Genomic DNA, 26953 nt, shown 5'->3' with positions numbered 1-26953 from the left:
GAACAGACTGCCTGCAATCAAAGCAACCTATTTAACCAGTTGAGTTTCCAACCCCATGCCATCAACAATAACTTGCATTGATATGGTGCCTTTTATATAGCAAAACATCCCATAGCACTTCAGAGAGGCATAATTAGACAAAAATGAGCTCTGATCCAAATAAATGATACCAAGAAGCCTATCAAAGTAGTGAATATTATATGGAATATTAAAAGAAAAAGGGAGGGAGGGGGAAGAGTTTAGACAGGAAATCACAGAGCATGAGGCTGAAACAGTTGAGAACACACTGACAATTGTGGACCACCATGGAGGGGTGGGGGGAAGACGTGCAAAGCAGGTCAGGGGGATACCATGTTTGGGCAGCTAAGGTAGTAGGTGGTTACAAAGAAAGCAAGAGGCAAGAGCATGGTGGAACTTGGAACCAGTGGAGGACAGAGAGGCCTCAGAGGTCAGTAAGGACAGAGATGATGGGCAAACAGGAAGTAGAGTGGGATACAATATAGGCTGCAGTGTGTTGGATAAGGTGATGTTTACAGATTATAGATGGTTTAGGACAGCATTCTAATGGTTGGGTTTGGATGTGACAGGCTACGAATTAGAGATTCAGCAACCACTGGACTGATTTAGTGGCAGAAGCAGGTGATGTTATGGAAGTGGAATGAGGTTTTATTGGTGCTTGAGAAAATCCACAACTTAGCTCAGGATCAAATAGGATGCGGAGATTGCTAACAGTCTGGTACAGCTCACAACGACCAAAAGCCAAGAGTCATTGACACATTTGTAGAACCTGATCCTATGATTGCAGCTTGAATTTGTCAAGGGGCAGTACACAGAGGAGGAGGAGAAGGGAGCCAAGGATAATTCCTTCAGAGACTCCAGTGGTAATGGTGCAGAGAGGGGAAGGCAATTTACTGCTCGAGATAAAACCGCTGGAGCTATTCAGCAGGTCCGGCTGCATCTGTGAACAAAGAATCAATTCTGATGAAAGGTTATCAAACCTGAAACATTAACTCTGCTGCAGAAGCCATCATGTACGAGCTTTTCACCGCCAGACTTGACTGCTCCAATATTCTTCCAGCCTTCCATCCTGCACCACATCCAAAACTCTGCATCCTAGACCAGCTTCCCCCATCACCCCTATCCTCACCAACCTGACATTGGTTCCCAATACCTCAAATTTAAATTCTCATACTCGTGTTTATATCTCCCCATGACTTGTCCCCTCCCAGCCTCTATAACCTCGTCCAGCTTACATGGCAAAAAAAAACTTCCGTTATTTGGATTCCAATCTGTTGCGCATCTGCCACCAGTAGTGACCATGTCCTCAGCTACCTGGGTCCCCATGCATGTAATACCCTCCCTCAGCCACCTTCAGATTCTTTAAGGAAAGCTAGGAACTTTTGTCCACCCTTTGTAATATCTCCTCCTTTGCCTGATATTTCTTATTAGGTCTCTGGGAAATACTTTCAGATGCTTTTCTATGTTTTAAAAAACACAATTTAAATGCAGGTGCACGTCTATGGTCACACAAGGAGAACAGCACTTGGATGAGATCCCAGAGGGCTACCAGCCTCACCATGAGTCAGCACATTTGGGAAAAATTGAGTAGTTGGTTTCCCTGTGGAAACTGAAAACCAGGAGCAGGGAGGAAGCAAATAGGACATTTAAAGGGGAAGACCAATGATCTTCTGCCCAAAGATAAAAGCAAAAAACTGCGGATGCTGGAAATTCAAAACAAAAAGTACCTGGAAAAACTCAGCAGGTCTGACAGCATCTGCGGAGAGGAACACAGTTAACGTTTCGAGTCTGTATGACTCTTCATCAGAACTAAGGAAAAATAGAAGAGAGATGAAATATAAGCTGGTTTAAGGGGGTGTGGGACAGGTAGAGCTGGATAGAGGGCCAGTGATAGGTGGAGATTGCCAACAGTGAAATGTGACATCTTTTGGAAATCTCCACCTATCAATGGCCCTCTATCGAGCTCTACCTGCCCCACCCCCCCTTAAGCCAGCTTATATTTCACCTTTCTTCTATTTTTCCTTCGTTCTGTTGAAGAGTCATACGGACTCGAAACATTAATTAGATTCTCTCTGCAGATGCTGTCAGACCTGCTGAGTTTTTCCGGGTAACTTATTTTTGATCTTCTGTCCAAGATGTTATAAATGGCTATTACTGTACGTCAATGAAAACATTTAGCTTGCATTCAGCTTCTTTAACTAAAGAAAACAGCAATGGTTTTAAATTGGCATAATTCAAACAATCACCTTTATTAACTTTTCCAGGACATTTCTGCAAGTCAGCTTTTTGTCACTGAGGACATCTTTTTGCTTCATCAGGACACGATAGCGGTTGAAGAATTCTTGATAGGTCCACCTGAAAATCCACAAACTCAATGAATCCAAGCAAATTTTCAACTTCAAGTCCATAGTAAAGATGCACAACATGTAAAAAACCACGAACATAAAGAAACGAAAAGATGACTCAAAGGTGGGCTTAGGACCACCTCACATGATAAAACAATGGGATTTCCAGATTTCCTCTGGATGGATTGCATTACCTCGATGGGAAGCCTGCTGCACTTATTCTAATGGTTTCCAGCACACCACAAGCTCGAAGCTGTTGCACTGCTCGTTTTGGATCAAAGCTATGGAGACACATTTAGGCCGAGTTAATGTTATAGACAGAGATACAAAGTTATTAGGTGAACTAGTCAATTCAAACTCTAAACTGATCAATTCAAGTTCTGGAAACATACAATTAAAAGACCTAGAGAGGATTTTAGTTCCTACTACAAGGGCTTTTAACTCTATGCTTCAGCTAGAAGGTTTCAGATTTGGCCTCAAGTCAGTAAATATACCATAGATGTTGGCATATAAGTTGCCCTGTGAAGCCTCCAAAAATCATTCCAAAAACAGGGGCTGATTTATATGCCAAGTATAAAATCTGAATGCCAGTGGTCGCCATTTTGAAATGTGAAAAAAAATAACACCAGTAAATCACATTAATGAGCCACTGTTTATTGAATAAATTAATTGCACAAAGATACTGTTAACCACGATGAAAGCATTTTAAAATGCACCAAATTCACTGCTTTCCAAATCCGATGCACACAGCTCATCAAATTCATTCTGAGTCACTTCGGCTAAGGCGTCACTGTAAGGATCCCGCTCTTGATCAAATTTGGCGCTTTCAGTTTCAGAATTACCCATCCACAACAAATCATCTTCCTCTCCGTGCATTGAATTGGATATTCTGCATTTTTTGAACGATTTGATGACACTTGGTGCACTAATAGCATCCCGCAATTTGATGATTAAACCATGCAAAACATCAAGCGGGGCAGTGCACAGATTTCCAATCTCTGAGAAGGTTTTCACTCTTTGTGAAGGTTTTCTTCTCCGTTAATCATCCAGCTATTCCATTTGGCACAGACATGATCCTTGAATGGTTTATTGAGGCAAGCATCCAAAATTTGCACTACGCACATTAGACCCCCTGGTATAACTGTAATGTGGGTGTTATTTCTTTACAGGCACCTCTTGACCACATTGGTTAAACAGGAGCTGAACACGCCCCATGCTAAAGAGCTGCATTCTTCATGAATGCTGCTGGGACACCTATTCCACACATCATCAATCCAAAACATCACTCCATCCACATCCATCCAACTGTCGTGGATCTGCAAAAAAACTCCTGCAGGAAACTCTGATTGAAATCAAATCAGGGTTTAATTTGGCCCACTTAAGCGCAAAGTATTTCTGGTGATGATGAAATCATTCTGATGGTCCTGGCCTGTCAGGTGCTCGAGTGCTCCCACGAGATTCCGTCCAACATTCCAGTTTGTAACCCCCCCATTGCTGCAGTGAAAGAATAGACCCAGATAGTAAACATAGTCCACTCTGAGACACTATGGAGCCAATATTGGTCTCTGTTTTGTGCTAAGTCAGGATCATACTCAGCACCGCACAGATGATCAAGTGCCAATTGCAGATGTAAACAGAGTCCTGCCGCTGGGCTTGCTCAGCATCATAAATGCAGTCAATTTTAGGCCAAGTTTTGCCAGCAGCACATTTTTGAAGATAACACACATTCATATCAAATGTAGTCTTCTTTTAAAGAGAGGATTAAATTCCTGGGAGGGCTGATGAAACCTTTGTTCAGCTGACTATCCTTATTTTGTTGAGAGAGAGCCAGGATCCAAAATGCAAACCGCATTCTTATTTGTCAACATCCAACCACACAAGGATGCTCTGAGTCTCAGCCTTTAATCATCTGGTGGTTTGAGGTCTTGTTTAACCTTTTAATAGAGAATCTGGATCGATCTATGGTAGGATTTCAAGAGCGAAAATCTTCAATCGTTCTTTCAAATGGTGCTTTACGGAGCTCAAGAGCTATTCCAGCGCAACTTATAAAGCTACAATGGAGGCACCTTAAAAAAAAGTATCACCACATTCCAGCCAGGTCTGAAATGAAGCTCATGCTTCATTTGTGGAGGGGTAGGGACATTGGGACATGCAGCAGCAGCAGCCGAAAGCACAACAGCTCCCATCACCTGCAATGATGTAGAATCAGCCATTACATTTTCTCTTTTGCATCTGCAATGAAAACTATTCTAGTAATGGACAACCCTGAATAAATTCTGCACTGTTGCTTCCCTTTATGTTCTGCAGGGAGGAACACGTCAATGGACAACCCCAGCTAGAGGCAGCTCCTGATAATTTGGTCCTTTATTTCATTGAATTGTCCAATAATTTCAATTGAGCAATGCAAATAACACTGCAAAGTGGAAAATTGGCACTAAAATATTGAATTAACAGGCCATTTGAATTAAGAGGTTTTAACTGAAGAGGGGTTGACTATTCCATTCATGAATAGTACTACGACTTTTTGATATCTTACACAAATCTCAAGAAGTCAGGAGGCCCAGCTGAATTACGTCAATTCTATAGCACGCTACAATAAATTTTAGAAACTTGATCAATTTGATCGAATCCCCCATGATTTAACAGAACATCAAACATTTCATTAAAAATACTCAGGTGCTTTCACGAGAACGATGGCCATGATTTGCTTGTCATTTGTAAGTGAGGTCATCTTTCCCACTCAGTGAACAGACAGACTGGGAATTCAGCGATTCAACCCAACATTGCAGTCAGCTATCGAAGAGTTGCTGATTTTGTGTCTCATTTAAACAGTTAATTTAAAACTTGGGTTGCTGGACCAGTCTGCAAATTTACATGTGGCGGGCGAGGCCAAGGGTGGCTCACCCACTCCTGCCCCAATTTAAGTCACCAAGCGACCAATTATTGGGCATTTCAGGACTGACTCCTGCCCAGTCTCAACTTTGAGGCAGGTGGGAGGAGTTCAGGAGCAGGAAGAAGCCTTCAACAACACCCTTTCCACATGGGGGTGTGGGTTACGCCCAAAGGTCTGCCTTCCAGTTACTTCCACCTCTGCCCCCTCTCGCCTCACCTCCCTTCCTGGTTGTGAGACCCTGACCCCAGCCCCCGCCCGCTGCACTTACCCTGGACTCCAGAGCTTTGAATCTCAGGACTGCTTGCAGTTCCAGTCTTGGCCACTGCTGTCACTGGCGCTGCTGGGACTACAGAGCTGCCAGCCAATCAGGTTGGCTGGCAGCTCTCTGAGGCGCGACGCCTGCCCCTCACTCAGGCAGAAGTCCCATCTCCAGCCGATGAGCGCTCCTTAAATGGCTGTTGGGTTGCTCTGATTGGTGGGGGTGCATTCTCCACTGACTCATCGGGTGGCACATTGGGAAAATCCGCCATCGGAAAAATCCTGCCGAATATTTCACACACGTACAGGGTTATTGTGGTTCCATCAACAGGTTTTGACGTAATATGCGAGGGGGAAGGGTCTTTAGCCACAACACCTGCCTCCTCCCCATCCACCTTGAACCTGATCCCAATTCCCAGGTCCAGCCGTTCAGACCGATGGCCAAGGCCGAGGGAAGGAAATCAGCTGGGTTGGGGGATTGGTGCCTCAACAATTCAAAATACGTGGAGCAGGCCTTTCCAAACTGTGGCTCCCAGGCCCCAGTGGGGTTGCGAGCTTCAAGGCAGCAGAAGCTGCCATGGAGCCTGGACAGTGCGCTAACAGCTGCCTTAAATCTTCAGGCTATTTTCCTTTTGGTGGGTGTGGCCTAACGGACAGATTTTGGAGGCCGGATTGCTGCTGATGTTGCTGCAAAAAAGCCTGTGAAAAGGTAGGTGTTTGCTTTTTTTTTAAAAAAAAAGAATCCTGCAGGTTAAATAATTCCCACACGCTGAATATCCCCTCACCCCAATCCAAGCTCAGCAGCTGAAGCTACCCTTCCCTCCCCAAACTGGTCCAGAGGTAAAACAGACCCACCACCACCCCCTCCATGACCTGCTCAGGAGGAAACATGACCCCCACACTCAGGAGTTGAAGTTACACTGACCTTGCCCGCCACACCCAACCGCCCCCCCCTTCATGGGTCACATGAAGTCTGAGGCATTGAAATGGGGTCGCGCTGGGAAAAAGTTTGGGAAGCGCTGACAGAGCCCAATAAAAACACCCCTAGTTAGAATGAAAGCAGATGGAGAATCATCAATATTATGGCATTTCCTACCCTCACCATGAAAGCACCAACATCACAACTGGTTCAAGAGAAAGCCACCTCCTGAGAATACCCAGGGCAAAGCAGCTTTTTCCTCATTGTCCTTATCCTGAGAGCAATAAATCATAGTGTTCTTAATAAAATGCATACTGCTCCTTTAAGTGAAAATTTCAATCTTAAGATCGAATCCACGTTTCATAGATGACTTTAAAGAAAAGGACCATGCGATTACAACAAGAGGAAAAAAAATCACTGAATCCAGAAGGTCATAAAATTGTTTTTAACATAACCTTCACTTTTCCGTGATTGTGGGTCTGAGAATGCAAAGATCGTCTAGTCTCTAAAGAGTATCCTAGCAGAAAAATGGATTACATAGCAACATTCTGATCAAGGCCCAGAATCTTTTTCTGGATCTTTTTTTCTGTTGTTGTTAAAAAGTAATGGTAAACATATCCTGGATCAATTTACACAACTTTTAGCCCAACACCAAACACTGGCCTGTAACAGGGCTTGCATAATTATAATGTTTAAAGCGTTCACCAGACTCTGACAAATACCTACAGCATGCACAATACCACGGGTTAATAAGGTGAGAATGGCAGCACATTTCAGTTGGCTTACGTGAAAGCAAATTTGTCATCATTGGGTTTAATGCATCGCACATAGTGAGGTGTTGTAGCGTTGAGGGTCTCCATCAGCAGGTGAAGGGAATTACGGAACTGCAAGAAATTCATATGAAACCAATGTTAATTAGTGAAAATGGTGGAACATACTTAAGTTTTTCTCTCCCCTGCAATGTGTCAGGATTTGTCTTTCCCCTTCACTTCGTCCCACCTTGACGCCTTGTTGTGGTTTCCATGGCTACCACGCGCCCTCCACTATCTGATGGACAGAAGTACATTTGAGCAAAGAGACTTCTGTTTTTATTTTGAGAGTAAAGTTGAAAAAATTCATGGCCATTATTTCCTGGTTCTGTTCATCTGCCTCCCAGCATCCAGTTCTCAAACTGTACCTTTAGAAACCTGGGGAAAAAGGCTACATTCCCATCTTTTCAAATCACAGAATGACTTGGAGGGAAGAGAAAAAGATATATAATGGGCCATATAAGCCACTAAGTTACACAGACAGAATAAGGAACCTAGCAATGGGAGGTAACATCACTGAACTAGTAACCCAGAGGCCCAGGCTAATTTTTACAGCAGCTGGTGGAATTTAAATTCAATAAATAAATCTGGAATTGAAAAAGTAGCTTCAGTAATGATGAGCAAGAGACCATCATCGATTGTTGTAAACCCATCTTAGTGAACCCATCTGGTTCAATAAAGTATTTTAGAGAAGGAAATTTGCCATCTTTACCTGGTCTGGCCTATATGTGACTCCACGCCCACAGCAATGTAGTTAACTCTTAACTGCCCTCTGAAGCAGCCTAGCAGACCACTCAGTTCAAGGGCAATTTGTGATGCCCACATTGCAAGAAAGAATAAAGAAAAAAAGTTCAAAAATGGGAAAGGAAGCTATTATTTTTCAACCAGCACATACCAGGTGGCAAGAACAAGCAAAGAAAAATTATAAAAACGAAAGAATAACTAACAAATGACCTTGAACGAAAGGTGCTGACTGCATCGCGCGTGATGACTCAATTAGTGTTGAGCTGCCCTCTTCTATCACTATAAGTTCAATAACTGGAACCACTTTTGCAGAAGTGGAGTAGTTTTTCCACACACAACAGCTTAGTAATAACCAATTGGTTGTGGGGATGAATTTCAAATTCTCATCCTTGTTTTTCAATCCCTCCATGGCCTCCATAATCTCCTCCAATCCCACAGCCCTCCAAGACATCTGCACTCCTCTAATTCTGGCCTCTTGTGCATTCCCAATTTTAATTGCTCCCGGATCGGTAGCCATGCTTCAGTTGCCTAGTCCCCAAGCTTTGGAATTCCCTGCCTACACCTCTTGGCCACTCTAACTCACTTTCCTCCTTTAAGCCACTACATAAAACCCACCTCTTTGAAAGCTTTTAGTCATCTGACCTAATATCGCCTCATGTGACTCAATGTCATGCTTTGTTTTATAATGTTCCTGTGATGCCCCTTGGGACGTTTCATTATGTTAAAAGGTGCTAGATAAATATAAGTTGTTGGTGGTGTTGTTGTTCCGTCAATGGGAAAGGAATAATGCAGTGAGTGCTAGTTACAATCTCTGGACCCATTTTGCATCAAGGATACAATCCTGGCTGCTTTGTGCCTCAGATCCACAAAATTCCAGACTCTTCTATACAGCAACATCCCCCTGACCCTATTTGAAATCCTGAGGTAATGGCAATATAAATAATTTGAGCGGACATGTGCACCTTTTTGGCACAGCTCTGAGTTGGGGGGTGGTTTAATTGAGAGAAGTATCTGCCCTCCCCCCATAGCAACATCACTCATGGGACTCCTGTTACCAACATACGGCCAGCAGAGAGAGAGAGAGAGAGAGAGAGATTGACTGCATTTTGGACCAGAGAGTGAGCAATTTCTAATATGCTTTGAAATTAGGCCAAACCTGCCTGAACCCTTTAGCAAAACAGTGACGGTTTAATCTAAAACTCCATTGTATCCACAGGTCTGGACACCAGTGATGTTGGCACTGGTGCAGGCACCCAGCCCTAATATTGCAATTGAAGAGGAAACTCAGGACTTTAGTACAAACAATAGATTTAAAAAAAAAGAAATCCAGAACTTTGCTCAAAATATTTTCACTCTCTGCCATCAGTATGTGCATCTCCCATTGGCCATACAACTGCTTACCGTCTCAGGCATGTGGGCCTCACTGTCAATGCTGGCATTTATTGAAAAAATAAATACTTGCATTAAAATAGTTCTTTACACAACCACCATGCATCTCAAAGCGTTTTACAGCCAATTAAGTACTTTTTGAAATATAGTCACTGTTGTAATGTGCAAAGCACAGCTGCCAATTTGCAGAAAGCAAACTCCCACAAACGGCAAAGTGAAAGTGACCAGATAATCTGTTTTTCTGATGTTGATTGAGGGATAAATATTGGCCAGGACACTGGGGCTATCACCCCTGCTCTTTGTCAGAATAATGCCATGGGATCTTCTACTTCCACCCGAGCAGGCAGGTGGGGCCTCGGTTTACCATCTCATCCAAAAGATGCATCCCTGACAATGCAGCACTCATTCAGTACTGAGCTGGAGTGTCAGTCTTGATTTTTATGCTCAAGCCCTGGAGTGGGACTTGAACTTGGAACCTTCAGATTCAGAGGTGAGTGCGCCACAACTGAGCCATGACTGAAACCCTATTGCTAAAGGGTGATTTTGTTTGATTCAACAGAGTGGCTTTTAACCCACCAGTTAAGAGTTGACCTTGTTGGTGTGGGACTGGAGTTACATGAAGGTTGATAAGGACATTCTTTTCCCTAAAGGGCAGTGAACCAATCACAACAAACCAGCAACTTGATGGTCACTGCTACCAGCTTTTTAATTCCTGGTTTTGAATCCGAATTTAAATTCCCCAAATGGGGGTGTTTGAACTAATTTTCACTGGATTATTAGTGACGGCCTCTCGCCCAGTAATATAACCACTACACTAAGTCAAGACAGCAGCAATGCATACATGCAAACACCTATCCGTGAATTCCACACTTGGAAGTTGCTCTTCTAGAAGCCACTTTGAAAGCAAGCACTAATCTTACCTGATGTCCCACCGATTTCTTGTGCTCTTTGCTTGGCTGCAGTGCTCGAGGCTTGGCAGATTTCACAGTTGCCCTGGCAACTGAAGGCCGTCCTTCAGTTGGGCTGGTGGCTGGCTTCTCATCATGGAATAACTCCGCAAGCAGATTTAACTGGTTTTGTGCGAGAGCAAGCAGAAATAATTTCACATCAGCAAGTCCTTAACCCGTGTGCTGAAGAAATCTGATATTGTGTTTGATGTTGCCACAGGCCCACTTCCCATATTCTATGAGGCAGCATTTCTATAACTGGTCCTCAAGGGACTCATGGATTGGACTTCAACTGACAAATCAATTATATGAATTAGACTTACATAGAAATAGCAGCACCAAAACCCAAATCAGCCCACTGATCCATGCTTCCTCGCAGCCTACTTCATCTCACCCGATCAATATATCCTTCTTTTCCCTTTCCCTCATATATTTATCTAGTTTAGAATGAGGTTAGTCACCTGAACCACTCCATATGGCAGAGAGTCCCACATTCTACTTACTCGTTGGATAAGGAGGTTTCTCCTGAATTCCTTATTGTGTTTATTAGTGAATATCTTATATTTACCTTCCCAAGTTTTAGCTTCCCCCGGCCACAGGAAAATACTACATCAAATTTCCTGCAAACTACAGTTTCTAAATGCCATTAAAATATATGATCCAGAGGCTAAGATAGACTGGGTCAGATCTGAACAGACAAGGGCTGCCTCATGTACCGTATATTCCAGAGAAACCAGATTTCGTGTAGTTGCAACTTATTTTCCATTTAGGTTATGAAAAGGCCCCATGCAAGAGATAAATTAAAGCTTCGGTTTGTCAGCTAGAACTAAAGAAACGCCCATCAGTCTGGGGCCTTTCCCGGAAGGCCATGAGTTCCAGACTGAATCCCACAATACATACATGTACACAGAGAGGGAAAAGTGGATGCCAAGATGGCAAATAGATGCACACCATCGCTTCTCGAAGGTGCACAGGAAAATGGTCCAAGCCAACCGCTCCCCCAACGTCTACAATGAACCCTGGACATCCATGTCAGAAAGTACAATCCTTTAACGCAAATTGTTGAAAAACGCTTTCAAATCTGAAATAAAACCCAGTTCTTTGTAAGCTTGCTCCAAAATGTTTCATCTAACCTGGACTTCCATAACCCATTAACTCGGATTGTTTATATTTTTTTTAATTCATACACATCACTGCTTCAACAGGTTTTCAATGAATGCCTTTGTCTGTTGACCAGGTTTCCTTCTCTTATTTCTATTCAAAGCTTTTATTAACGACCCGCTTTAAAACTCTTAATGATAGAGGTGAGCTGGAGTTTATGTTAATTTTTACCAGTATGCAGAGCCAGGGAATGGGCTTTAGATTCTGGACTGGTGGGAACCAGCTTTATATCTGTGCTGTTCACTTGCACTGTTCCAAAGATTATGTACTAGTTCCAATAGTATAACTGCGGTCTCCAGGGTTCTACACGGCATTGGAATGGTACAAGGTCAATCACCGTTTTTTTTTAAAAACAGGAGAGCCCTTTTCAGCTTCACTGTAACTCACTCATTTCTAAGCATACCTGGAATATTGGCATTGCCATCATGCAGTGTACAGCTCCAGAGTGCAGCCAATTATTATTGCGCAACAGAAAGCAATCATTATGTTGCTGTGTTTCTATTAATTCTGCACTCAAACATTGAAACCATTTTACGAACTGTATCAGCCCTCTAAATTATAACTCTTCTCCACTGAAAGCACCACATGTTAGGGTATGAGATAGATTGGAGAAGTTCTCCTTGGAGAAGAGAAGGCTGAGAGGAGAGTTGATAGATGCAGACGGTAAAGAAGGCAAATGGTATGTTGGCCTTCAAAGTGAGAGGATTCGAGTAGCAGGGATGTCTTGCTGTAATTATACAGGGCCTTGGTGAGACCACACCTGGAATATTGTGTGCAGTTTTGGTCTCCTTATCTGAGGAAGGATGTTCTTGCTATAGAGCGAGTGCAGCAAAGGTTTACCCGACTGATTCCTGGGATGACATATGAGGAGAGATTGAGTCAGTTAGGATTATATTCATCGGAGTTCGGAAGAATGAGGGGGGATCTCATAGAAACCTATGAAATTCTAATAGGACTAGACAGGGTAGATGGAGGGAGGATGTTCCTGATGGTGGGGGAGTCCAGAACCAGGGGTCACAGTCTGAGGATATGGGGTAGACCATTTAGGACTGAGATGAGGAGAAATGTCTTCACCCAGAGAGTGGTGAGCCTGTGGAATTCACTACCACAGAAAGTAGTTGAGGCCAAAATATTGTATGTTTTCAAGAAGGAGTTAGATATAGCTCTTGGGGCGAAAGGGATCAAAGGATATGGGGAGAAAGCGGGAGCAGTCTATTGAGTTGGATGATCAGCCATGATCATAATGAATGATGGAGCAGGTTCGAAGGGCCAAATGGCCTACTCCTGCTCCTAGTTTCACAGTATCACACAGTGCAGAAGAGGCCCTTCAGCCCATCGAGTCTGCACCGACACGTGAGAAACACCTGACCTACCTACCTAATCCCATTTACCAGCACTTGACCCATAGCCTTGAATGTTATGATGTGCCAATTGCTCAGGTACTTTTTAAAAGATGTGAGGCAACCTGCCTCCACCACCCTCCCAGGCAGCGCATTCCAGACCCTCACCACCCTCTGGGTAAAAATGTTTTTCCTCACATCCCCCCTAAACCTCCTGCCCCTCACCTTGAACTTATGTCCCCTCGTGACTGACCCTTCAACTAAGAGGAACAGCTGCTCCCTATCCACCCTGTCCATGCCCCTCATAATCTTGTACACCTCGATCAGGTCACCCCTCAGTCTTCTCTGCTCCAACGAAAACAACCCAAGTCTATCCAACCTCTCCTCATAACTTAAATGTTTGATCCCAGGCAACATCCTGGTGAATCTCCTCTGCACCCCCTCCAGTGCAATCACATCCTTCCTATAATGTGGCGACCACAACTGCACACAGTACTCCAGCTGTGGCCTCACCAAGGTTCTATACAACTCCAACATGACCTCCCTACTTTTGTAATCTATGCCTCAATTGATATGGGCAAGTGTCCCATATGCCTTTTTCACCACCCCACTAACATGACCCTCCGCCTTCAGAGATCTACGGGCACACACGCCAAGGTCCATTTGTTCCTCAGAACTTCCTAGTGTCATGCCGTTCACTGAATACTTCCGTGTCAAATTACTACTTCCAAAGTGTATCATCTCACACTTTTCAGGGTTAAATTCCATCTGCCACTTGTCTGCCCATTTAACCATCCCGTCTATATCTTCCTGTAGCCCAAGACACTCAACCTCACTGTTAACCACCCGGCCAATCTTTGTGTCATCCGCAAACTTACTAATCCTACACCCCCCCCACATAGTCATCTATGTTGTTTATATAAATGACAAATAATAGGGGACCGAGCACAGATCCCTGTGGTACGACACTGGACACTGGTTTCCAGTCACTAAAGCATCCTTCTGTCATCACCCTCTGCCTCCTACAACTAAGCCAATTTTGAATCCACCTTATCAAATTACCCTGTATCCCATGTGCATTTGCCTTCTTTATAAGTCTCCCATGTGGGACCTTGTCAAAGGCTTTGCTGAAATCCATATAAACTACATCAACTGCACTACCCTCATCTACACCCCTGGTCACCTCCTCAAAACATTCAGTCAAACTTGTTAGGCATGACCTCCCTCTGACAAAGCCATGCTGACTATCCCTGATCAAACCTTGTCTCTCCAAGTGGAGATAGATTCTCTCCTTCAGAATTTTCTATGCTTCTACAAGATATTCAAACTCATGAGGGGTTTGGGCAGAATAGATGGAGAAAAACTGTCCCCACTCGTGGAACGATTGAGAATGAGACAGCACAGGTTTAAGGTAATTGGCAAAAGAAGCAATGGTGACATGAGGAGAAACTTTTCCATGCAGCAAGTGGCCGGGGGGTTCTGGGGGGGTGGGGGAGCTGCACTGAGTGTGTGGTGGGGTCAGGTGCTTCAATCGAGGCAAAATAAAAGGGAACTAGATTGTTATCTGAAAAGGAAGAATATGCGAGGAGCAGGCAGGGGTTTAGTGCTATGTGAATCCCTCATTCGGAGAGCCGGTGCAGGCACAATGGGCTCAATTGCCTCCTTCTGCACTGTAACAATTCTGTGGGTTTGGATTCATAAGGGTTTCTCTAGTGGTCTGCACTCTCATGTTGGTCGGCACCCTGGCTTTGGAGAGCAGGCAGTGTGAGGCATCACCAACTTAATTTTGCCCTCACCTCACAACCACAGGCTTGCACCTTTGGCAACATTCATCTGATATTAATCAGGTTCCAGCAACTGCAGTCAATCCTTCCTCCCTGGTTCAGGGCCCTGAGGCCAGTTGTTGCCCCAGCCACAAAGCCAATTTCACTCCACCCCACCCAGCCCCAACCTCCACGCATTATCCGAGCTCAGCCTGCAATCCTCCAGGTCTGGGAGCCTCGGTGGGAAATCTAGAACACGGAGATACAGTCCCAGATCAAGGGGTCAAACATTTAGGCCTGCGATGAGGAGAAATTTCTTCACTCAGAGGACTGGACATCTTTGGAATAGTTGACCCATGTCATCCCGCAAACTTACTAATCCTACCCCCCACATAGTCATCTATGTCGTTTATATAAATGATGAATAATAGGGGACTGAGCACAGATCTCTGTGGTACGCCACTGGACACTGGCTTCCAGTCACTAAAGTCATCACCCTCTGTCTCCTACATCTCTGCGGATGACAGGAAGAATGCTCCATCGTTGAGTATATTCAAGACTGAGATCAATAGAATATCAAGGAATCATGTGATATGGGGAGCAGGCAGGAAAGTGGATCAGGCATGAACATATCGAATGGCGGAGCAGGCTCAAAGGGCTAAATGGCCTACTCTTTTTTTGATGTCCTTATGTGCCACCCAGGGTAGTGAATTTACCAACTGAGCCAAGGGACAGCCAAAATATGCATACACATTTTTAAATACTGTAGATTTTTAAATAAGATGGATGCTGTGAAGGCAGGGAGGAGATTAATTCCTCTCTTGATTTGTTATTCCCAAGCAGCAGACATATCAAACACAAACACAAAAATTGCTGGAAAAACTCAGCAGGTCTGACAGCATCTGTGGAAAGGAAAGCAGAGTTAACGTTTCGAGTCCGTATGACTCTTCATCAGAACTAAAGAGGAATAAGAAATGTGGTGAAATATAAACTGTTTAAGGGAGGGTGGGGGGGACAGGTGGAGCTGGATAGAGGGCCAGGATAAAGGTGGAGGCAAAGGAGAGATTGCCAAAGATATCATAAACAAAAGGATAAAGGGGTGTTGACGGTGGTGAAATTAGCTAAAGATGACATTAAGGGCTAGAAAGCAGGATGAGCAAGTGGCCCTAATGGGGGTGGGGGTGGGGGGGAAGGGATCGAAATAGGCTAAAAATGTGGAAATAAAACAATGGATGGACATATCAAGCATTATTGTTTTTGGTTGTTAGAAAGTTGAAGGCCTGGGGCTCTCCATCTCGTGCAGCAGCCAGAAATACAAACCGGAAACTTTAAAAGTCTTTACCTTCTGAGGAATCAACATCCATGAGCATCAAGTAGAACAAAAGAAATGTAACAGTCAGCATTAAACAGAAAACTCAATCAAAATAAAATGCATCGTCCAGTTATTCCAATTTTCTTACTGCCCTCAGCTGCTGTCCTTGTTACTGAAATATCCTTTGCCCATTGATGCCAATTCCAAGTAGCCAATGATAATACAGGATTCTTTGACACCGAGGGCTTAATTTTCACAGTCCTATGATGGCAGGCTTGAAGGTTGGGGTGGCGGGGGTATGTACATAGTGAGAAACAGTGTCAGGAGGTTTCCCTGGGGAGGGCAGGAATGCACAGCAGATGCCTGCAGCCTGGAGGTAGGCAACTTCCAGAATTAGGCCCAGTGAGGGTTGATTTTCCAGCCTAACTGGCAGCAGAGCAGCTCGCTCCCCGCCAAGTGGGGAGGCTGTCAGCTCCATGGAGTCAGCCTCACTGCAGCAGGTTGGGTGGGGGAATTCATAGGAGCCAGAGACTCCATTCCCCAAAAGGGGGCATGAAAGGCAGCCCCACAGGCCCGACGATCCAAACGGAGGGGATTCCCCCCTCCCGATCTGAGGAGCCTGCCACATTTCCCCCCTCTAAAATAACTATTTATTTTTCACCTCCCTATTGAGCCATTTTCAAGATCTCCTACCTGCCTCAGCTGTGCCCACCTCTTCCAAGGCTCAAGAGCTGCCAGCCCTCTGATTGGAGCAGCAGCATTGGGGGCCTGTCATCCATCCTTAATAGGACAGCCAGCTTGGCAATGGCTAATTAAGAGGTAGCCTCTGGGAACGTTGCTATGTCAATCTCAGCGCTGACTCCCATTTGGTCCCAAAACCCATCGGAATATCCTACCCAATCAACAGGCTATTGACTCAAAGGACCTCATTATGGGGAAGGTTCATCCTCTATCCACCATGTCCATATATTCAATTCCAACAGGGGGTGCTAGGTAACCAGGAAGAACAGGAATCCTTGGCCATCTTCACACTCCTAACCCAGGTGCATTGTATTGCTGCCCAAGTAGAGATAGGTTAACTCAGCACCGACTAGGCATCAAACTTGGGACCACCCTGCTCTGTGTAACCTAGCTATTCCCCAATTTGGATCAAGGGATTTCCAAGTTTGTTTTTTTTAAATCATCTCAGTGAAAAAAAAATGCAATAATACCAATTTTTCACTAACATTAATTTTCCTTTGCATTAGCACCAAATTTTCACATTACACCTGCACTGTGAGAAACCCCGAATGTACATTATGATGTTTTCTAGTTATCCCATGCAGGACTGTTCACAGGTAGCAGGATGAGATGCAGCTTTACGACAGGAATGCTGGGTTACATAACATACAATGTACCATTTTTCTGTGATGTGAATGCCCAGTCAAAACAGGTTCTAGATTTTCACACGTACAACTGCGAGGTCGTTCAGAAAGCTTTCAGCACTCACCTTACTCGCCTTCAGTACCGTGATCTGTTCTTCATACACAGTATCCTTGTTCTTTTCTAAAAACCCTTCACACTGGTACTCAACCTGTTCAAGACCATCAAGCAACAGTATTCATTAGGAACAACACAAGATACACACAGCTTTCTGAAAAAACGATTGCAGTCAAAACTAATTCAAAAAACATAATAACTTAGACTCCTGTGCTCCTCGGAGCAAAATTATAAAAGCTCAAAGAAAGTCAGGGTGGTAGTCCTGCTGGTGAGAAGCTTAAATGTCATTGATCATAGAGTGGAAAACATCAGAAGAGCATTTCTAATAACTCAAACAAAACAATTTCAAATTCTGTATTTCTGTCCAGGGGCATTAAAGATTTCAGCTTTGGAGAAGAGCCAAGTATTCTTTACAAAAATTACAGTCTTGCTAAAAAGACAGCTTCTCTGCTAACAAGACTGAACAAGTTTAATCAGAACCAGATCAGTCTGCTTCCATCCAGAGAAGGCACAATAATGTAAGTAAACACATGTGATCATTTCAGAATAGGAACTCAACCAGAGTTAGCAACATAAACAATGTATCGATGCCATTTAGTGACATATCACAGAAACAATTCCCTCACCCAATTACAGGCAGCACAGAATTTCCCCCTCTGTCAGTATAGAGGGGGACAGAGAGACAAGTGGCCCTGAAGTGCAGCCTTAAGTGTCTTGGAAGGATTGTAATGGATTTTATGGCTGGTATACAGATCTTAGAGCAACATTGTTCAATGGGTGTCATTTTTCTCTTGCCAATTTTATTTCTCTCCAATCTTCCCCTGAAGACACTTAGTTCAGTTCTATGAAAACAGTTTCCCTCCAGTATCTGACTGAAGTGGCCATTATTTATGAATGATCCTTGATAATGGCAACTCGGTCACAGATGAGTTACATTTCATCCTGAGGCAGTCATCAACTAGTATGTACACATACCACGGTCAACTAGTATATAATAAAACGCAGGTCCACACAAACACAATCATTGAGAGATTAGGAATGATTTTTAAAGGCAAAAGACCGAAATATAAAAGCTGCCTAGGCAACCAAGGATTAACTGAGAAGCCAACAAAGAGATTGGAATCCTCATGTCACAGATGCTTTTGAGGCTCTGCACAATCTCGGTGAAACAATACAAATCCTCCACATGTATACAGACACAATCTTCTATTGTTATCACCAGCTGGTCACCAAGTTTCTCACTTACGCCACCTAAAATGGGACAAATCATGATATCCGCACACTGTCCCAAGGGATAAGGTGATTAGAAAGTCCTTTTACCTTGTCAGCAAAGTGCTGGATAATGAAGGCCTTGTTTGACAAGCGTGGTTTATGAAATAGTGTAGTCTTGTTTAAGTGAGTGTTGTACAGCTTCTGAGCCCAAGTGTCATCAGATCCTCTGGGCATCTTAATGTAAAAGAAAATATGAAAAACACCAGTCATGAATGAGAATCAATATGTGCTTTTGTGAAATTAGAATAAAATGGTATAATCTTAAGTGAAAACTACTCTAAAGTCCATGTCATAAAGAACATTTTATGTCTGCTCCTAGGTGAAGCTTAGTTTCCTTGAGGTCAACTACATATGGTCAGATTGGAGTCACATGGTTTTCATCTCTGACGGACATTAAAAGAAGTAGTTGGGTTGTTTTTGAGAAACAATTGGGTGGTTTTCATGGTTATTTTATCTGGTGCCGGCCCACAGTTTACAGGATTAATCGATTTCAAATTCCCAACTTATATGGCCAGATTTGTACTCAAGCTCTGGACTGCTTGCATGTACCACAACCACTTGGCTACTGTACCCAACCGCAATTTAGTTCAAGTAATGGCGAACTGTTATAACATGGGGGAAATCTTTCTCAGCTGATCAGCCTGTCAAACCCAGCTGGACAAGGATTGCCAGGCTTCCAATGCCTGAAATATATTGACCCAAATATTTTATCTATCTTGGTCAATTTGAACCACAGAAGCAGCTCAGTAATTGACGTGAGAACACTAAGGCAGGAGACCAGCTATGGAATGAAAGTCAAACCATTTATAATTGTCGAGACTTGCCTTGCACTCTTCATCCAATAGGTCCAGAATGCCAAGTTTAGCTTCAATTAAATTGATGCAAGGTTGATTGTCATAAAAATCTATTAGTGTCCATGGGATCTGTTCCTTCATATACTCCTCCTGCTCCAACTTGAACACGTGCTAGAAAGCAAAAAATAAATCTACGTTAGTCATCACTGGCCTCTAAACTGCTGAATGTACTAAATCAGCTAAATTCAACCTTCCATCCATTTAAATATTCGAAGGGAGAGAGAGCAATAATATGTTGGTGGCAGGGTGAATTTCTACATTGAGCAGAGTCACCATGTGCAGCAATGCTGTTGGGTTGCTATGGGGATCTGCACTGATTGTCAAACCTGCATCTTTGGCCTGTGGTTGAAGAACATCTTAATTCACTGGATATTTAGATCAAGGCTTTACCAGTTTCCACCACTTATTCAAGGCAGCTTTTAACATTCAATCTAGTAGGCAAAAATCAAAACACGCTCTACTGGCAAAATGTAACCATTATTATTTGTCCATGTACTACATCTAGTTTAGATTTTATACTTTCTCTTTCTGATCATGAGCAAAGAGACTACCTCTCCCAGCTCACATGAGTATGATATATTCAATTCCACTGATATAGCAACAGTAATACATGTAAAACCTGCTCTAACCCTTGCCCAGCGAAGACTCCATAACCTTTCACCCAAGAAAGGTGCTAGAATGTTGATGGTTATGGACTCTTGCATCTACTTGCAGTTTACGGTGCAGTTTGACACAAGAATGCGCACAGTGATCGGTCAAAAAACATTACCCGAGTTAGCATTTCAATTAGCATGTCAGTACAAGGGGGTAGAAATTAGTCTGGGCCCATTTTCACAAGCAGTGCAAGAGGGAACCGAGAGGCAAAAGGCTTGCCCAAAATTAAGCCTCATCTATATTTTCAGGGGAGCTGCCAATACCTGTTGTGTCCCCCAGGCAGCTTCACCCGACAGGAGAAATTACTTTTGGGCCCCTAGCAGCCAATTTTAGGTAAGTTCAGGGAGGGGAGTTTGGATGAGGTAATAGAGAGGTGGCTGATCTCCAGGACTGTGGAGTCGGTCAGAGCCCGCCTGCTCCTTTTGGCTCCACAGAAAGGCATTTCTTAGTTTTAAAATTAAACATGCCTTTAGTTGGTGATCAAGGAGATTGCTAAAGAACCCTGAGCAGGACAAGCTGACTGCCTGCCCCTTCATCAGCAACATATCTTATGGAGAGTTCTTTCATAAACTATTGGGCATATTGAAAGGGCCTAACACCTGGAAGAGGTGTCTGCCTTCACAATTAAAACATAGTCTCCATGATTTAGCAGCAAAATCCTGTGCGGTTTGGACCCAGGTATTATCACTTCTAAATTGGTTCACTCTGTACCTTATGTCCAAAAACAGGTGCACCACATAACAATTTCTCATCCATGATCTCACTGATCTTAATTCGACCATTAATAGCACTGCACTTGCCCAGCACATGTTCAACTCCTTTTAGCTTCCCACACTTTTTTTTTTGGTAACACTGGCAGCTTTTCAGATACACTAACAATTAAAGAGATAGTCCCAAAATACTTCAATGCTGATGAATTGTTATGTGAATTTAAATTCTGTACTCCAAGCCACAGCTAAGAGCAATAAAATTCTCCCGTGTGTAGAACACAATGTCTGTTGAGTTTAAATTAGTTTGTGTTTGACTTTTCCTAACTTTGCCCAGCGTTCAGTATTTTCAGTGGAGAGGTAGAGCTGCAGGAAGAACACAGGCCAGGAAGCCCTCTCAACTCTGAAGTAAAAAAAAGATAACCTGGGATAATGGTGGCCCTGCTGCTCCTAAAAGGACTGTATCTGGAGACTAAAATGATTCATTGAATTTGGTAACTGGAGCCCAACATATGTAGTTTTAATCTACTCGCATCAGAGCAGAACGATGGAGCAGAACTAGCATACAGGAAGAGGAAGGGGCTATTTAGCCCCACAGGCCATGGCTGATCTGAGACCTAGTTCCACACACTCATCTTTGCTGTTGCATGAAAAAAAATCCCCCCCATCAAATCTTTCGAACAGAGGCTTTAACTATTTATTTCAACACACAATGCAACTTCCACTGGCATCTACTTTCCAAACCCATGCAAGAGTAGTAACTGCCTTCAACATGTCTGGCACCATTCTTTGCCGTTTGTCAAGCTAACTGCCCCCTTGACTATTGGGTTGCTTAGGGAATCTGCTCTTGATGCTTAGAGCTCAAACATTACGGGAATAGAAATTAGACTTGGATGATGGCACAAAATGGAACTTGCCACATCAGCCAGCCATTATACTCCCTGACTAATGATCAGTTCCATTGGCTTCCCCAGAACTGAACAGGTGTATGACAGGCAGCCAATGAAATATCAGCTGTTCAATGTCACTGCCCAAGGTGAATATCTAACTGAAGCAGAAAGATGTGCACAGATAAATGAGATAACTGTGAAATTCTAACACTGTTGAGACACACAAACTCCAAAGGGCCACACTTTACTTACCATATTGAACTGTTGCTGTAATTTTTCATTGGCATAATTGATGCAAAATTGTTCAAAACTGTTTATTTCAAAAGTTTCAAACCTGTATAAAGATCAAGAACATGAAATGCACTTAAAAGACGACCAAGACTTTTTTTCTTAAATAAAATGAACAATTTGGTTTCAGGGAACATGCACGTTATGAGCCTGGATTGCTATACTCATGCCTCTAGGTAACCAAGTCTGATAAATCAGCTATTCGAGAAACTTCCATGAACTTTTCAAACTGGCCAACATAGTCTAGTTGAAATAAGATGGGCAGAGCAATAGGGAGCATTGGCAGTGCTGGGTGATAGAATATTAACTCAGTACTGAAAGTACTTAGGAGGATGCAGATTCTAGCTCTCATAGCACCTGCACCCATATAAGTGCCAACCTGAATGGGGAGGTGCCCACTGGACCTGCAAACAGGAATATGCCAGCAAGGTGGTAATCCCACAGCTTCCAATGGCTGACAAAAGGAAGCAATAGTAGAAATTCAGGAACAGCCCATCACACGTGCTCTCAACAGATGATCACAAATCCTGTCAGAGTGAGAAGAAAACAGGGTAATTCATGATGGGAGAAATAGATTTTAAAATATTCTGTCATGGACTTTAATAACCGATTAGATCCACAAAACATGTTAACTTCGTAAGACTCAAAACATTTTTTTTCAATGAAGTCTTTGGAACATGTGAATATGATATAGGTGCAGCTAAGAGTATGACAGCTTAATATGTGAATATGATTGAAGAGAGGATGAAATAGTGTAATATGATCTGCTGATAAAGGTGTAATGCTCAAGTATGATGTAGCTACGAGAGAACGCCATAGATTTAAAACGTTGTTGTTTTCCACTTCTTTTACCCTCAAGTAAAAGAGAATTATGAACCTGCACAAATTTACTCCAACTCACCTTTTCCAGAGAAATGCAAAACCTGGAACTGGGAGCGGCAGTGAAAGAGAAGCGAGCTCCCTAATTACAAAACAACTTGGATGTAAGTGGGCAAAACACTGAGACACGGCATTTAATGAGAAAAAGTGTAAAGTACTACACATACAAATGGGCGTCACGTGCTCCGTGAACAGTGTCAGCTAAGGATGAAGTTGAAAGAGACACAGGGGTCTTAGAAGGCATGACTCTCAACATATCCAAATCAACACAGAGCAGCAAGCAGCCAATAGAATGTTAAATAGCCAGAACATGGAACACATCTGAGGAATTCTGAAATTGTACAGTACTTTGTTCAGACCATAGTGTGAATATTATATCTGTATCCGGTTAGTGAAAAGCCAAAGCTTAATCACTTGTGTCAAAAAACTGAGCTGTAAAGAAAACTGAAACAATCTGAACTTTCAGGCTTAAGATCAGGCAACTAAGTGGTTAACTTGACAGTCGAATAATGATTCAATTTTAAGTGACTCAACCTTGTTTTCAAATTCCTCCATGGCCTGGCCCCTCTCCTTAGCTGTAATCTCCTCCAGCCCTACAAGCCTCCGAGATCTCGGCACTCCTCCAATCTTGAACATCCCTGATTTTAATCACTCTATCATTGATGGCCATGCACCAGCTGCCTGGGCTGTAAGCTCTGGAATTCCCTCCCTTAATGTCAACCTCACTCTCTCTTTCTTTAAAATGCACCTTAAAACCTACCATTTTGATCAAGCTTTTGATCGAACTGTCTGGAGTTCAATGTCAAAATTTTACAGATAACTTGTTAAGCCCCTTGAGACATTAACTATGTTAAAGGCGCTTGTATACAAGATAGCTGGCAGGATGGAGAAAGTCTGGCAAACTACCTTCAACCAAATTGCAAGAGTAAATTAACAACCCACAGGTTCAAGTTAATGGAAGGCAAATTTAAGACTGAAAGCAAGAAGCATTATTACAAAAAGTGTGATCAAAACATAGATTGGACTCCAAGAATTGGTAATGGGGGCAAAAAAATTTAGAGGCATTTCTGAAACAGTGGGATGCCACAATGGAGGAACTAACAGTTTTTTTAAATGGATGAGTCAGGAAGGAACAATATCAGAGTCTTTCTGGTTGGATGAACTAGAATGGCGATGAATGATCATCCCAATTAACTTCACCTTCTATCCTTCATTCTTCAATCTACAAAGATTTAAAAACCTACGTGTTATGCCACCTAACCAAGGCTTCTTGATCTTTTGCTTCTGCTCCCTTTATCTTTCCAAACTTGGAAAATATTGCAGGATATTACCAAGACTTCTCATCTATGTATCCTGGATATGTGGGATTCATTTCAAATGAAGATCCCTGTGTACATTATCCAAAATCAAAAGGTTATCCCAAACTAAACTGCAGAAAACATTGCAAACCACTAAATCTGATCAGAGTACCACTGATGCTCAATAAATGGCCTTACTCTTGATATTTGGGGAATACCTACCTTAACAAATTGCAGAATCATCAGTGGAAGCTGGTTGACATTGTTACACAAAATCAACGTGCATGCAAGTCCATGAAAATTGAGGCAGACCAGCCAACTCACCCATATATATCCAGCACTCCGATGAATGAATGCTGCTTTATTGAAGCGTGTAGAGCTTTGTTGACATGGTGGACAATCCAGTTGAAGACACTGGCATAGATATGCTTCGCCAGGGCATCCCTGGCATTGATGGCCTGAAACTTGGGCATGGGCTTGATATAAGTCTCTGAGCCAGTAACAATCTTTCTGTGGCAGAGCCAGTGAGCCATCTGTTCGTAGTCCACGCCCAGCAGATCACAGAAGATGATCAAGTGTTCGGTATTAGGCTGCCAGAAACAGAAAACCACATCACAATCGATTTGTGCAGGTCACTTCACAAGTCAGCTCATTTATTTTTTTTAAAAATCAGTCAGGTGGGACATAAAACAGCATGGTTAAAAACTGTGTATAATCAAACCACTCCAATCATGTAGCAAGGAGCCTGAACACACATGGTGCTTTATTTGGTTCCTCCACTTATTTCAGTACTGCGTACAATGAGCTCTTTATTAGAAAAAGATTACAGTGGCAGAGAGAATTGCATCAGAGATTGCTGAGTTCATCCTCAAGCATTATCTTTTTCTTGTCCTTATCCTTACCAACTTGGAAAGCGATTGTGTGTAAATATTTTGTTTTCGGAACACGGTGCCGATTCCAGTACATGAATGAAATGGAACCAAAGACAAACAACATCGTTAAATATGGTCCAGGTCAGAAGTAGATCAGGGATTAAGCAGATTTTTCACTGCTTCTTTTTCAAAAAAACCTTAATCATTGGTGTAATTATGAGGTGAAGCGCTCCAACAGACAGTGCCAAAGCTCAGAAACATCCAACAGCCCAGTGATAAGTAGTATTGGCACTGAAACTGCACCCGTAGAGGAGTAAATTGGCAATCTATTTGTCTAATCTGTGGTAGATTTTTTTTTTAGGATTCATATTAACACTCAGTGACAAGGATAACCAGGTTCTTTCTCTGGTGTTCAGACTCGTTACCATGCCTTCCCTACATCAACCAACAGAGGGCACTTTTAACATGTCAATATTAGAGGTGCTGCATTGTATTCAGATACCACATCAGCCTTGTCAGTAAATCACCAATGAAGCTGCCTACAAATCAAGTTAACTAAAGTCTCTAGCTGAAGTCTTATTTCTGGGAGGATTACACTCCAAGATAGATTTGGAAAAGAATAATCTGAACATTGAGTTTAAAGGGGAAATCATTTAAGAATTTCATGAACAGTAACAAAGTAGTAAAATGTACTGAAACTTTAACTGGAGTTTGGCATATAAATTGGAAATGTCTCTTTTGTATTCTGATATTTGTTTGCAGTACTGCTTTGTATAAATGACCTATAAAGTTTAAAAAACCTTCAGCGGCACAGTGATTTATGGGAAGGCCTACTCAATAAACAATCACCTTGGGGATCACAGCTTGTCATTGGTTAAACTTGCATTTCAAAAAGATCTCAGGTCAGTAGGCAGCAGGAGCGAATGTTAACATGTATTTTTGTTATTTGTGATGAAATTTAATTAAACCAATTTGACCCGGTACAAAAACAGGAAAGAGATAACGAACAAAAGGAGGCAGAAACATTAAGGCAATTTCATTGCCCTGGACCGATTTTGCCACTTAAAAATATTTTTTCAAGTTACAATAAAAGTCTGCCCTTTCGTAAGAAAACTCATTTTTATCATGAGCACTTTATTTAACACCTATATTATTAACTGAAAAAGAAAGACGACCTGCATCTAAATATCTTGTTAGCATATCCCTGCTCAAAGTACTTCACCGACAGAAGGGTTTTAATAGTTACTCAGTTTCCACTGGCAGGAGGGGCAGTAACCACAGGACACAGAGTTAAAGTGATTAGCAAAAGAACCAGAAGGGGAAATAAGATTTTCCTTTACTCAGAGCTATGATCTGGGATTTACTGCCTGACAGGAAGGAGATTCAGTAATAACTTCCAAAAGGGTATTAGATAAATACTAGGAAAGGAAACATTGCATAGGAAGGCAAAAGAGGAGTGTGGGACTAATCAGACAGTTCTAATGAGCTGGTACACATATGATGGGCCTAATGGCCTCTTTTTGTGCTGTAAGAGTCAGTGATATTGTTATTAGTACACATGGTTACTAAACTTAGCAACCATTTGACACATAGCAAAATCAGTAGATGCTTTTCTAGTTGAGGGTGCATGTTGGCCTGGATGAATGCCAGGAGAATTTATTGCGTCATCTGAGCAGGGAGTTAGGGTCCTGGTTTAATTTTGAATCTAAATGATGGTTGGCAGTTTTTTTTATTCGTTCATGGGATGTGAGCGTCGCTGGCTAGGGCAGTATTTATTGCCCTTCCTTAATCGCCCTTGTTCAGAGGCAACCACATTGCTGAGAGTCTGGAGACCAGAGCAGCAGATTTCCTTCCCTAAAGGA

General features: G+C 42.7%; 1 protein-coding gene across 13 annotated transcripts in view; it reads right to left on the bottom strand.

Annotated features, from left to right (window-relative positions):
• myo5aa (myosin VAa) overlaps nt 1-26953 on the bottom strand; it is a 203624-nt gene that overhangs the window by 66336 nt on the left and 110335 nt on the right. For 7 of the 13 annotated variants that reach the window (XM_041174847.1, XM_041174850.1, XM_041174851.1 and 4 more), the window contains exons 10-19: nt 24544-24809; nt 22007-22088; nt 19474-19614; nt 18698-18823; nt 17388-17471; nt 15929-15931; nt 10296-10445; nt 7220-7317; nt 2558-2644; nt 2265-2373 (exon numbers count right to left, since the gene is read on the bottom strand). In XM_041174847.1, the coding sequence (XP_041030781.1) occupies nt 2265-2373; nt 2558-2644; nt 7220-7317; nt 10296-10445; nt 15929-15931; nt 17388-17471; nt 18698-18823; nt 19474-19614; nt 22007-22088; nt 24544-24809 (1146 nt within the window). The remainder of the gene's footprint in view (nt 1-2264; nt 2374-2557; nt 2645-7219; nt 7318-10295; nt 10446-15928; nt 15932-17387; nt 17472-18697; nt 18824-19473; nt 19615-22006; nt 22089-24543; nt 24810-26953) is intronic. The other 6 variants (XM_041174848.1, XM_041174859.1, XM_041174856.1 and 3 more) reach the window with 1 other exon arrangement.

The sequence above is a fragment of the Carcharodon carcharias genome, chromosome 26 (genome assembly GCF_017639515.1).
Source record: "Carcharodon carcharias isolate sCarCar2 chromosome 26, sCarCar2.pri, whole genome shotgun sequence".
NCBI classification, from domain to species: domain Eukaryota; kingdom Metazoa; phylum Chordata; class Chondrichthyes; order Lamniformes; family Lamnidae; genus Carcharodon; species Carcharodon carcharias.
This window is presented reverse-complemented; position numbering and strand designations above follow the sequence as displayed.